The following is a 13,682-nucleotide window of genomic DNA, read 5'->3' as shown; positions in this document are numbered from 1 at the left end:
ATGTAAGACAGCCACAAGACTATATGCAACATCTTTCAATTTGGTTTCAATCACAATAAGCATCATTATGAACCGGAGCTAAGCATATTAACATATCTAGTAATCCTAGTAATATTGATAAGTTACTAGACATTTTTCAAAGCGCTTACACTGCTGCTAGTAAGCCTAGTATAACTAGTACGATGTAAGGATTACTAGGAAACCAAGCTCTTTAAGCATCCTGGGACAGATTCTAAATTCATTTTATTTAGTAATCTTTTAAACAATCCTCATGTTTATAATCACATCACAACTAGTCAACAACACAAGCTCATTATCAAGATGGATTATAGAATCACTTACAACAAGGAACCAGGTTGATTCCTTTTGCATTTTGTGACACCGGCCATAGCTTTTGTTGGATCTGAGAGTCTGGATCATCACCCACCTCCTTCTCCTTCAGTTCATGGCCACCATCTTGTTTCTCATACTCAAAGGCCCCTCCTTGTTTCATGTCTTCTAGGCGCCATCTTCTTGGACACCATTTTGAAACCGGATGAGAGAACACTTCTTGAACAAGGCCATTTGAAGCAGGATTGCTAAGCCCCTCCATACACCTTTGCTTTCAAGGAGAATCACCATCAGGACAGACAGTAGAGACAGAGAGACAAGGAGAACAGTCCACGGCTTAACACTTCTTCTTCTTGAAGAATCTGAGCTCGGATGAACATGTCTTCTAGGCTTTGGTTTGAGCTGAGATGAGAGCAAGTGCTTTGCGGAAGCTGCAGCTCAGGTTCTGATGAACCTGACTCTGATACCATATGAGATTTGTAGAGTTCTCTTCTCTGGTTGTATGTGTGTGTGTATAAACTCCAATGGAGAAAGATAAGAGCTTGCTCTAGGTGATTTAGAAAGAGAGATTAATGAGAGTGTTTATGAGAGAATAAGAGACTTAGGAACAGAGATTAGGAGAATGAGAGATTAGGAGAATAAGAGATTAGAGATTAGAGTTTCAGATTCAAGAAGTGGAGAGGGGAAATCCCCCTTACTCCCTTAGATCATTACAAAACGCCCACATTAGCTTATATATGTTGTTTACATTTGCAATCACATAACCTAGATATAATGGCTGATAAAGGACTTGAAGATGGACGATTAGGATCTGGTCTTAGAGTGGTCTTGTGCAAGCTGTAAAGTGGAGAAGATAGGATAAGGAATCAATGGCTGGATTTGCTCAGTTTGAATTGGACAGCCAAGATTGTCTCATGTGTGATCCTGCTCCAAAAGGTGCTTTACCTTTTGGCCAGTCACGGCCAGCCTGTCACCAGCTGTCTCACGTGCCCCACTTGCTGCTCCAACGGTCACAAGATCATACCCTAAGCTTCCTTGTGCCCTAACTGAGCCAAACTCCAATTCTGGTCGATCCGGGTAAGTCTGGTACGGCCACATGCTTTGTACGGTCGATGGTACGGACAGGCCATCCGTACCTCGCCCTAACTTTGCATCTCTCGTCCAGACTTCTCCTTAAGTCGATCCTATCTGATCTTGGGTCGCCCCATCTTTGCACCATTGCCTATCTTACTCCAGATGATGTATAAGCCTTCCTGGACTTAATCCCTATCTTTGCACAGCCTTCATGATACTTTTAGACTTCTTTAAACCTTCATGAAGCCTTAGACAATCTCTGAAGTTCTTGCCTTATCTTTACCCAAGACCCAAACTCCTCCAAACCACTCCTTTGGCTCCATTTCTTTCTTCAAGTTAACAACGTTTACCTTTGATTGATCAAAGTTCACAGGCAAGAAGGCTGGAAACTGGGGAAGGCAAGCTTCTCATCAAACAAAGCATATTCCTCTATCAGTTTCTTCAACTGAGTTTACATTATATTTCTGGCTGATTTTGTATCACTCTAGTTGACAATTACTCTTTTCCCTGTGGAGATATCAAACACACACTTTAAAACTTAAGTGTATGCATTTTAGAAAGTTCAGTTATATTAAGGCTAGAGCTAAATTTACCTAAAATGATCTCGAGTCAGAAGCTGAGTCATCTCTTTGTAAAGATCTTCATAAACCTTTTGACATTTCTGAAATAAACATACAAACAACATAATTACTTCAAGGAAGAATATAGCCGTATATTCAAGAAATAAATTGAAAGAACAAATCATCTCAATCTCGAGCTTCAATATACCTTTGTCCTAATCTCAAATAAAATTTCCATAGAGAATCGATTATCATCGAGCTTATTGAACCCTGAGAGATACATCCCAACTTTTTCCCACTCGTCAGCAAGACCTTTCTCTTCGAAGGGCATAATATTAGAAAAGAACAGATTCCTGCTCCAGCGTAACATGACCTCAACCAAATTACAAAATTATTAAGATATGAGTTTAAGAACACTATGAACATTAGTTTAATAGTCATATGAACATGAATTTAATAACACTTATTCAAGAACAGAATCACGTTAATTAAAGGTATGAAGTTTAGGAATACTATGAACATGATTTTAAGAAAACTATGAACATGAGTCTTACCTTAATAAGGATCTGAGTAAAACAGCTTGACAATGTTGAGAATACACGCTAGAATACTTTTATATGTTGATATGAACATGAGTTTAAGAACATAATCACCTTTGAATCCAGTAAGAGCATATATATATTCACCATCGTAAGCTCACCACCGTGTTTGAAGTTCTTGGCTTCCCAGAATTCTCTGGAAGAACATCCCATTTGAATCAAAAAGAAGGATTGATGAGTTGGCCATTTTAGAAAAAGTAAGTTTTCTGAGTTGAGAGGAAGAAGGCTTACCGTTTATAGGAGTAGAGACACCGCCTTGCAAAGGGATAAGCCACATTCAGTGTCAGATCGTGGTCGACTTGGGTTGATGATGTTAAGAAGTATGATAAAGGCGATGAATCAATAGCTGTACCGTTTCGATTGATTAGAACGGAAGGCAAAACATCAGAATTGAAGATTTACACAGAGATGGTTCACGTCAATTGAACAGCTCAAAACTCCATAGTTGGTATCTCGAATTTCCGTTGTTGGTATCAGAGAACGAAGAACAACACTTTTGGTTTCAGAAATAATAGAAGAACATGAACCCTAACGTCGGGATTGAAGATTCAAATAGCGATGCCTAACGTTGATTAAACAATCCCGAAACTCCATTGTTGGTACCTAGAATCTCCTTTGTTAGCTTCAAAGAAAGGAAGATGAACATGAACCCTAATCATCTCGCGCTTGGTTTCAGAAGCAAAACACAAAGCCCAAAAACTGATAACCGTGGCCCAAAATAATCAAACATAGCGTATAGAAAGATGGGACACGTGTCGCACTCTCCTTGTACGAATTGATGACGTGTCTCTCTAAGGAGCGAGTAAAGCTATACTTTATCCTAGGTGAACGGCCCGCACCCTGTGCGGACATAAGAACATGATCGGTCCGCATACTGTATTCTTTTCGGCCCGTACTTCACGAAAGGGAACACAGTAACGTCAGTATGAAGAGGCAGATATTGTGTGTATGAATAATTGCAACGTCACAAAATATTTTATGTGTTTACGAAGATACTTTCATTCAAAAAATAGAATAAATAGTGTATAGTTTCAGAAGTAACAGATTTTATATTATCATTAATTAGAATTGTATTGTATATGTTTCGTAATTCTTTATTTTGGGTGAATAATATTATTTTTCCATAAATTATAAACAAACATTTATGTAGACATATTAAAAGAAAATATAATAAAAATCAATATATTATCCATAAATAATATAAATTATGAAGTACATTTCTCGATAAAGAAAGCAAATTCAATTAGAAACTTGCAAAAAATTAAATAAATTTTGTAAGCAATTTGACGGGTTAACATTATTTGATAGATTTATAAATTTCTAAATTTTATTGAACATGAAATAATATTAGATTGACATACAGTCATCGGTCTCCTAACTCATCACAACCCATCTAGCAAATACAAAAAATAAATAATTGCAACAGTTTATTCATTTTAAAATTTGTATTTGAAAAAAAAAATAGATTAAAATTACGTACCGTGACTACGAAATATTCTGAAAAACTTGTTTGTAGACAACATTCAATATTTTTGTCTCCGGCTTCCCTTCTTTACCAGTTATTAGGATTGTTAATCCAGATCTCGACTTAACTCTTGAAAGTGAAACTTTATCTTGCATTTTGTAAGCATTTTATAAATTATTTTAAAATTATGATAAATTTATTATTTAAACAACGATAAATAATTTAAAAATAATATTAATAAACATTTTTGGATTTTGTAAAATTTAAAATAGTTATTATATGATTATATTCGAACACAGTTCATCAAGTAGAGGATAAAACTATTACAATTATCTTATATAAATTTTCGTTCATTTTATTTTATAGGTTATAAATATTAAAAGTAATAAATAAAACATTATAAGTCTTTCAATAATTTCGAGAATAGTTTCCATAAATTGTTATTTGTAATATTCGTTAGATTATATGGCAAGTGATGTTAAACGTCAATAAGTTAAACATTTCTTCCATATTTGGAAAACATATATATATATATATATATATATATATATGTAACAATGACAAATTAAATGGTAGAATATGTAAACACCTGTTTTCTACCAGCGTGAGTTAGAACACCGCCGTATTTAAGAATCATAAGGGCCTCTACATGTCTTTATTCTTCGCATTCGAATTCACCATCCCACTTCAGCGACTTCAGTTGAACCTTCATGTATATCCCTGAAAAATTTCCTCCCTGCGCCATTCCAAAAGGTTCTCTGCTGTGAGAAAATGACCTCATGAATTAAATAAAAAATGCATAATGCTAGCTTACTTATAAGATAGTATATTTAACAAAAAAAAATGATATAAGATAGTATTACTAAATGATACTATGTAATACTTTTCCGGACAATATTCAACAAAGAGAGAGAAAGTACTAAAGAACCTCTTCAAGAACTGCTTTAACTTGGCGAAGCTTCTCAGCATGTTCAATCAAGGTTTTCTGGATCACTATCACTCTCACGACCTGGTCTACATATAAAAAAAGGAAGACCATATTGTCGTTACCAGTATTCAACACATGGAAAAGATAGACCAGACATGCTTTTTGGAGACAAGACACAAAGAGTTGAGTTCAGGGTTCTAAAGATGAGGAGCCTTTGCGTCTAAACACATTTTTCTTAGCACACAATCAGCATTGTCGTAATACCTTAATAGTATGAGAGGAGAGATTTGTGAATAATACTTTAAAGAATGAAAAGAGAATGTTTGTATTTTAAGACCTTGGGTGTCTCCTATATATATACAGTCGATTTATTCTCATATTAATGATTTTAATATTTTACACAATAAATAATAAAATCATTTAAAGAAAGATATTAAATGTGTATTGTCAAAAAATGATTTGCATATGATATGATTTTAACTTGCGCAAGTAATCCATATTAGAAATGTAAGTTATTAAAAACAAACAACCTAATTAGAAACACTAAAATATTTTGTAAGCAATATAATAAATATGATATCAACATGCGCAAGTTTACCGTTTGAATAATAAGAAAAGTTTTTAATATTTGTCTTAATTCTAAATCTTGCCCAAGGGTACACTAAATCGATAAAATTTAATGATTTCAACTTGCGCAAGTAATCCATATTGTGAATAAGTGATTTGCATATTTAATGATTTCAACTTGCGCAAGTAATCTATATTAGAAAGGTAAGTTATTAAAAACAAATTTTGTCAATAGGTTATTTGCATATTTAATGATTTCAACTTGCGCAAGTAATCCATATTAGAAAGGTAAGTTATTAAAAATAAACAACCTAATTAGTTGGGGTGGGCACTTTACCCGATATCCGAAGTGGCACCCGAACCCGATCCGAAAAACCCGAACTGAAATCCGAACCGAAGTAGCAAAATACCCGAACGGGTATTGAATAAGGAGAGATTGGATACCCAAAGCCGAACGGATAATACCCGAACCCGAATGGATATCCGAAGATAACCGAACATATGTATAATTAACCTTATATTTTTAGTTAACATCTCTCATTTTATATAAAATATTTATATTGATACTACACATACTTTAAGTTCATATGATATACATACAATTACGAAAAAAATGATTTGCTACTCACTTAAAATGCATGTCAAGTTTTTTATTTAAAAAATTAACGAAAAGTTACATCCGAAATTTAAAAACAAATAACTGAATTAATGCCTTTTTGGTTTTAAAATGTTATGTCTAAATCTATTAACTATCCAATCTATTAAAAATAAAAAAAAATTAGTTAACTGAAAGTTATATTTTTAAATATAAGAAACTTGAGAAATGAAAATTTTAAATTTTTTTTCAAAATCTAAATATCCGAACCAGATCCGAAATAACCGAATCCGAACTAAAAATACCCGAACCCGACCCGATGTACAGAAATACCCGAACGGGTTCTACACCTCTATACCGAAATACCCGAAAATCCAAAATACCCGACCCGAACCCGAACAGATACCCAAGGCTAAACTAAATCGATAATTATTATCTCCTAACTATATATAGGCTTAACGAAATCGACAATAGTTTTGGGTTTGTCTACATAAACGATTGATTAAAATAAATGAAAAAGAAAAATTTTAAAAAACCAGCCAATAGAATTATAACGTTTTTCCTGAGAAGCTCTATATGAGTGTCACCTCAGTAGAAATCACTAAAGTGACTGGGATAATAAGATATTCTAAACATGATTTCTTTTGCATACTAAAAAGAAAAGCATAAAGATGTAGACATTTCTGTTACAAAACAAGAATTATTATAAAATACGTATATTGTGTTGTTGTTTACAAACTTGAAACAACGACATGTATAAGTATTACTTAAACTTATACACTATTATTATATTTTTTTCTATATACAATATAGCACATTATTATTAGATCTTTACTGATTATTTCAATATTAGGAAATGGAAAAGAAGAAGTTATATCTATCTTTTCTTCCAGGGGCGGACAAGGCCTAACGGTTTGTCATGATCTCTTCTGAACCAAATCCCATCAGGTCTAGCTGCCCATTGACGTATTTGATTACATCTAGGATTAGCAGCAGCTCGATATATTTCAAGCTCATCAAAATGAAATTCTTTTCGAGCTCCAAACCATAAATCACATTCATACCTTGTTCTTTCTCTTCTATTAGTAACATCGGCGAATTCCCAAGTTCTGTTTTGATTTAAAGTGCTTAAACCGCCTCGCCAATTTTGACTTAGCCAATTACTGCACTTGTATCCCAATACTTGACCACCACCGAGTTGGTTAGTAATCATTATACGATTTATAGGGCAATTTTCTTTTATCCAAGCTTCACTTGACCAAGAACACATAGCAATAACTAACAGAAAAACTATGTAATTATTCATTTTTATGTTTTTTTTTTTTTTGTTGGAGTAATAAGATTATCAACATGAAGTTTTTATAATAAAAAATAATGTGAAGTATGTTTTACTTTTATTTTTAGATATGTTATTAATAGCGTTAACTAATTACTAAAACAAATACAAACCAAGTAAAATTATTGGTGATAGGAGGTTTTAATTACTCAGCTTAATGTCAAAAAATATGGTTAGCCACAAAGATAAAATAAATAAAGCAACAATTATAATTTATAAATTACCACAAAAACAAAACCAAAAAAATTAACATCTGGTTCATACGTAACTTCCTTGTAATCAGCAGGAACCTGAACAATGTCATCAAGTTTAGATGAAAGGAACAGTAAGAACCAGAACCCATTTTAGATGTTATGGTCATAGAGATAGAGTTGCCAAAACGAGGGAAAACAATGTCAAAACGTCAAATTTCGCACCATCTAATCTATTACAGAAAAGGAAAGTAAAATACCCCGTCTCTGGTCTTAGACATTGTTTTCCTGCTCATTATTTTGCTCCACTAGGATATTTCTTTTTTTATTTTTCTTAAATTTATTCTTATTGGCATCATCTCTGTCACGCTTTCCAATATCCTCGTCAAAGCGTATGGACATGAACACCTAAAGACAGATACAAAAAAGGAGACGTGACATCAGAGCTTCAACTACCGTGGTTTCGCATCCAGCAACGTACAAATGCACCGAGAGGCAACCTGGTTATATACTGACTGACTGCTTTTCAAATGCAACTAAACTTTTGCAGATATGACTGTCAAGGACAAACAGCAGCAAAAAAGCATATGTGTTACAAATATATTCAGAGGAATCAAGAGTCAAGAATCAAGAATCAAGTATACTTGACATGCATACCTTGTAGGCTTTTAATAAAGTTGACTCATAGAACCGGGTTTTCTTTACTGCCTTTGAGACCTTCATCTCGAGCTCCTTTTCTGTAGGAAGTCTATTCTAATAGCTGGCAGATAAAATGGGGGAAAGGTCTGATAAAATTACCCAGGAATAATATCTTTAAATACGGCCAACACAGATAACAAGCCAAGTTTCACTATCTTTCTATTCCCATCTTTGGAGATGTCTAACATTTCCTTTATGGTTCTTTTTTTTTTTTTTTTTTGAACAAATTCCTTTATGGTTCTTATGTTTGCCTCAGGATCAGAAAGTAGTTGCATTCCCAACTCCTCGAGTTTGTTTTTCTTATTTTCAAACGTCTCTTCAGCAGATAATTCTCCGTTCAATTCTGCCTGACAAAAGAAAAAAAATCATTCACATGTTAAAAAATAAATATAACGAAAAATCAGAGAGACTCAAAACAGGGATCACCAAAACTGCTGCTTGAGGTGTTTCCTCCTCTTTAGGCAATTCCTTCTCTTGTTTTTTCGCCTCTTTTTAGCTTTTGCTCTCCTCTGAGATTTGTTCAATATATTTTCATCTTCAATAACATCCTCTTCTGCTTCATCAGTATCCCCCTTAGCTAGTTTTGACGTCTTTGTCACTGTAACATAGAATGACTACAGATATAACAATCCTGAGATTGTATCATTAAACAATAGTTTACGTTGATTACGAGTTCGCTGGTGGAGTTTGCCATCTTAAGTCTTGACAGGGAGCACATCAACAGGATCCACTTGGATCTCGTTACTACTCCCTTTCTCTTCCTCATACCTGTCCTCCACTGTCGTTTGTTCACCAACGCATTGCCTGGCATCATCACAAACAAGATATTCATCAATGCACAAATCTGATCAGATAGGATAACCCTAGCTCCTTCGCTAATAGCTTCCGAATGTATGCATTGAATACTAAACCTACTCGCTAACTCAAAGTATGAGAACCTAAGCAACCACTAACACAGCATGAAGGAGCACCTGTTAATAGCAGTGGTGTCAATACGAGTGACGAATAGGGGCGTAATCAGTGTTCTCTTCGACGAACTTCAAATCGTAGTCGGAGAACTCAATATCCTCTTCAGGTACGTCCGGGTGAAGCTGCAGCAGTGGCATGCCTTGAGATTTTGGGGACTAAACAATTAAAAACAATTTTAGAGATCTATTTATATATTTTTTTCAAAAATTTTGAAAACTTGAGGTTTATGTTTCATCTAGCTTGCTCCGGGAGCAGCGGAGGTATTATCTTATATTTACGCCGACTTTTCCCCATTATTCACACTAATTCAGCAGCAAGTGGAGAGGTTAAAGTGAAGTTGAAAAATGAAAACTGACTGAAAAAGATCAAAGGGTTTAGGGTTTATGCGCCGCGAACGAGAATAGTAATTAATGTATCAAGGAGATGACACAGTCCCTGTAGTGGACCAGGTAGCCCTGGGCATTCGGATATTCAGTTCGGTTTCGGATAGGAACCATTCGGTTCCGGGTATATCGTATAAATCATTTTTATATCCAATAGGTACTTATGAGATTTCGGTGGATCAAAATTCTCGTATGGACCACATGGATCAAAAAAAATCTGATTTGACCCTCACTTTTTTTTTTTTTTATTTTATATTAAAATTTAAATACAAAATAAAGGTAAATAACTAAAAAATCAAAAGACATCAACTTATTTACTATCTATGTCATTACTATCCAACCAGTAATCTGACCCAATAATCCGACCCGGTTTTAACCCAAATTCTTCTCCTTCTTCTTCTTCTTCCTCTTCCTCTATTTATGTTTCTTTAACTTCCTCAATTAAAAACAAAATCAAAATTTGTATTTAAATATTCACTGATTTTCTTTTCTTTATCTCAAAACGATCAACCCATAGTCATATTTAATCAATTCTATGTTATTCGAAATCGAATTTAGTGTTTTATGTTCGAGTTCATGGTAAAGAAGAACGCATAGTATTACTAGTATCACTAGTACAACTAATACAACTCAAACTAATAAAACTAGTACAACTAGAACAAGTATAAACGGTACAACTTTGGAATTAATATGGTGATATTTTGGTTTTTGTTTTCAGTTTATGAATGATGCTATAAGATAGAATGATTTGGAACTACTCAGACATGTTGGTCTAATCTTTATCCGATTGAATGTGTCAAAATACATAAATAGTTTATTTTCAATAATATTTGATTTGATAATGATTTGTTTACAAATTGTATTAGTTATACTAGTTGTACCATTTCCGGAAAAAAAATCATCATCATATTTTTGGTCACGAAGCCGAAGAAAGTAGTCTTGGAGCCAGAAATTTGCGGTAGAAAGACATTTAGAAGAGTATGCAAAAAATGATGTAAAAATCATCATGAGTTCGAAAAGGATGCATAAGCATTCATGAAAATAAGATAAGAAATTGACCAATCGTAAACACATATGCAAGAAGGATGTGGTAAAACTTGCATAATTTGATATGAAGAGATAACTTACTAATGTTTGTTGTATTTCCATCAAGAGGATGAAAGCCTATAAGACAAAAATTTATAAGAAAAAAATGGATTATGTATGACAAGTATAATTAGTACAACTAGTACCATACTGAATGAAGTTGTACTTTGGCTTTAAAAAAAATTGAGTTCTACCATGTACAAATATAAACACATCACTTGTACCATTTTTTATGTTTTCATTGAGCTATTTGGAATAGCTTTTGAAAACTTATGTCGTTTTTGGCTTTCTTACAGGTATTTAGGTACTACTAATACAACAGTTAAACTACACAATTTTTTAAAGAATGATACAACTATTACAACTACTCAACATTAATGTTCGACCAGGATGTTTAAAACATGATACACGTTTAAAACGTGATGCACAATCCAAAATGAAATAACATAGTTGTACTAGTATTTGAGTTGTACCGGTTTATACATAGTTGTACTAGTTTTTGAGTTGTACTGGCTTGTACATAGTTGTACTTTGGCAGTGAAATCGAAAACACTAGTTGTACCATATAAAAATTAAACTTACCTCAGTTGTACCATTTTTTATGTTTACATGTCTTTCCCCCAATACAATGAAATCATTAATTTTGTTAAAATACATTTCATGTACGTTTTCCAAAAATTATGTGGACAAAGAAGTTAACAAACCTTAAAAGTATAAGGTAGATCATGCAAACTTATGTGATGATATTATAATTTCCAAAGAAAAAGCAATGGGTCACAAATAAAAAGGAACCTATCTAAAACTTACCAATTTGGCCAGTTAATATTTTTTTTCAATATGCAATACCCAATGGAATATTTCAATTTCAGAACCTGGATAGTTGTACTAGTTATATCAGTATCACTAGTCGGGTAAATAAGACATAGTTGGACCAGTTATACTAGTACAAATGTATTGTTTGATACATAGGCAATAGTTGTACCAGTTGTACCATAGGCGAAAACGATTTATTCTACAATATCATGCTTCATACTTTAACAACATTATATTAAACCTTAGAATATGACTCATAACGTTAACATACATATTATGTGACTAAACTGAAACATAAAACATTAGAAAAATAAAAAGAGACAGAGAAGAGTGAGTTTGAAAAAGAGAAGGAGAGAGTATACACTTACCAAGCGATTTCATAACCAAAGACGACGCACATGGGCTATTTCACGGTGTCATAAGTTGTAGAAAGACATAAGAAACAGATGTAAAGGTTTGTGGATGGAGAGTTGAAGAAGAGAGCTTTGGTTGGTGAATGGAATGAATTTTCGTGGTGGTTGAGTGTAGTTGAGGATGAAATGAAGAAGAAGAAGAAGATTGATTAAATTTATGGTGGGACCCAGGCGAGAGAGAAAGAAATATTTAATGGGGAGACTGAACGGTTCAGATTATAACATAGAGAAAAGATCTGACGGCTAAGATGAGTTTCATTAATGGCATTGTTGTAATTATCTCTTTCATTTTCTTTTGAAGATCTAACGGTTCACGTTATAAGGGAGATAATCTGATCTAGTGGTCCATATTGAGCCATCATTAAAGGCAAAATGGTCATTTTGCTCTCCTTGGTCCATGTAGATTTTTTTTAGGATGTGTGAGATTCTTTTTTGACCAATTGGTCCATTTCAGATTTTTGTCCGATTTCGGTTCGGTTTCGGTTTGGTTTCGGATACCCATTTAATATATGAATCAAGTACATATATACAAAATATATCAATGTTTAAACTAAGTGGTCTACTGGTTACACATTTGCATAAATGTTAATTCAATCAGAGTTCGAGTCATTAAAGTGCTACTTTTATAAGTATTTACTCTATTTTAATACAGAAATACTAGGGCTGGACAAATAAACCGAACCCGAAAATCTGAACCAAATCCGATCCGATAAAAATGAATCCGAACCGATCCGAACCCGACATAAATACCGAATGGATCTTGTTTTATGGTATTTTGGGTTATGTATATTATCCGAACCGAACCCAGACCTAAATGGATATCCGATAGAACCCGAAACATTCAAAATCAAACTTCTACCAAACGTGATCTTAATTCCTAATATGTATCCAAAATACTTTAAAATATTATTGAACTTCTAAAATAGTTATCTATTATATGAAGGTTAATGGTTGAAGGTGGCGGTTGAAGCTTGAAGTTTTTAGATTTTGGTTTTGTTTTCATTGAATAATGTTTCTCATTTCATGAGAACTTAGTTTTTGTTTTATGCTTTCATTTATTTGGTTTTTTTCTATCAATATCTATGTTTACCTTTCTTATTTTTGAATCGATTTTACTTATGGTTTGGCTATTAAAATAGGTACAAATCATGTACTTAAAATCCGAAAAACCGATTTCATTTATGTTTTTGTTACAAAGTAGGTATTAATCAGGTATTTTTAAACCAAAGAATCAATTGGGACCCGAACCCGAAAGTACAATGAGTTATACCGGTTCTTTGAAGATTTACTAACTCCGACCCGAATCCGATAGAACCTGAACCCGATAGAACCCGAACCGGTTCCGAACCAAACTTTCATATAACCCGAATGGGGCTGATTTTGATAAACCCGAAAAACCAAAATCCGAATGGATAAAACCGAAATCCGATTGGGACCCCGAATGCCCATGCCTAAGAAATACCATATATATGTATAATATAAAAAAGAACATAAAAGATAATGTGGTCTGGTGGTATAATGTTTTCACTCTTATTGTCCAACATGGGGTTTGAGTGGGGTTGATGATAGTTTACTTTTATATTAGAAAGCTGAAACTTGATTTTTTTCGAATATTCGGATATCCGTTTGGTTTTCGGTTCGGTTTCGGTTCGGTTATCCGGATATAGAAATATA

The 13,682-nt window shown here is 33.5% G+C and overlaps 1 protein-coding gene and 1 long non-coding RNA gene across 11 annotated transcripts; both read right to left on the bottom strand.

Moving 5' to 3' along the window:
- Positions 1-960: 960 nt before the first annotated feature.
- Positions 961-3,285, bottom strand: LOC106406736 (topless-related protein 2). Of its 3 annotated transcripts, none has more exons than XR_007324828.1 (5): positions 2,916-3,285; positions 2,795-2,818; positions 2,173-2,699; positions 1,998-2,065; positions 961-1,911 (listed from the first exon to the last, which is right to left on the bottom strand). XR_007324828.1 is itself a non-coding variant. In XM_013847460.3 (5 exons), the coding sequence occupies exons 2-5, from the start codon at positions 2,651-2,653 to the stop codon at positions 1,884-1,886; spliced, it is 297 nt and encodes a 98-aa protein (XP_013702914.1). In that variant the 5' UTR covers positions 2,654-2,699; positions 2,795-3,270; the 3' UTR covers positions 961-1,883. The 3 variants fall into 3 exon arrangements, 1 of the variants encoding a protein (XP_013702914.1); XR_002659418.2 differs by having other exon boundaries at positions 2,173-2,317; positions 2,618-2,699; positions 2,795-3,275; XM_013847460.3 differs by having other exon boundaries at positions 2,173-2,337; positions 2,618-2,699; positions 2,795-3,270.
- A 1,336-nt stretch (positions 3,286-4,621) lies between these two features.
- Positions 4,622-12,519, bottom strand: LOC106403806. 8 transcript variants are annotated; one of them, XR_007324827.1, is made up of 6 exons: positions 11,964-12,130; positions 9,316-9,468; positions 9,015-9,148; positions 8,771-8,942; positions 7,183-8,691; positions 4,622-4,764 (listed from the first exon to the last, which is right to left on the bottom strand). It is a non-coding gene; the product is annotated as an uncharacterized LOC106403806 (long non-coding RNA). The 8 variants fall into 8 exon arrangements; XR_007324822.1 differs by lacking the exon at positions 4,622-4,764 and adding an exon at positions 6,743-7,098 and having other exon boundaries at positions 9,316-10,860; positions 11,964-12,519; XR_007324820.1 differs by lacking the exon at positions 4,622-4,764 and adding an exon at positions 6,743-7,098.
- Positions 12,520-13,682: the final 1,163 nt, after the last annotated feature.

The sequence above is a fragment of the Brassica napus genome, chromosome C6, assembly GCF_020379485.1.
Source record: "Brassica napus cultivar Da-Ae chromosome C6, Da-Ae, whole genome shotgun sequence".
In the NCBI taxonomy this organism is placed as follows: Eukaryota; Viridiplantae; Streptophyta; class Magnoliopsida; order Brassicales; family Brassicaceae; genus Brassica; species Brassica napus.
This window is presented reverse-complemented; position numbering and strand designations above follow the sequence as displayed.

What these genes read in the sequence shown, in the direction of transcription:
- LOC106406736 (XM_013847460.3), bottom strand. Translation starts at nt 2,653, where the DNA reads ATGGTGAATATATATATGCTCTTACTGGATTCAAAG. An exon ending in TGCTCTTACTGGATTCAAAG is followed by an intron (nt 2,338 to 2,617) that starts GTGATTATGTTC and finishes AATTTGGTTGAG; the next exon opens with GTCATGTTACGCTGGAGCAG. An exon ending in CTGACTCGAGATCATTTTAG is followed by an intron (nt 1,912 to 1,997) that starts GTAAATTTAGCT and finishes ATATCTCCACAG; the next exon opens with GGAAAAGAGTAATTGTCAAC.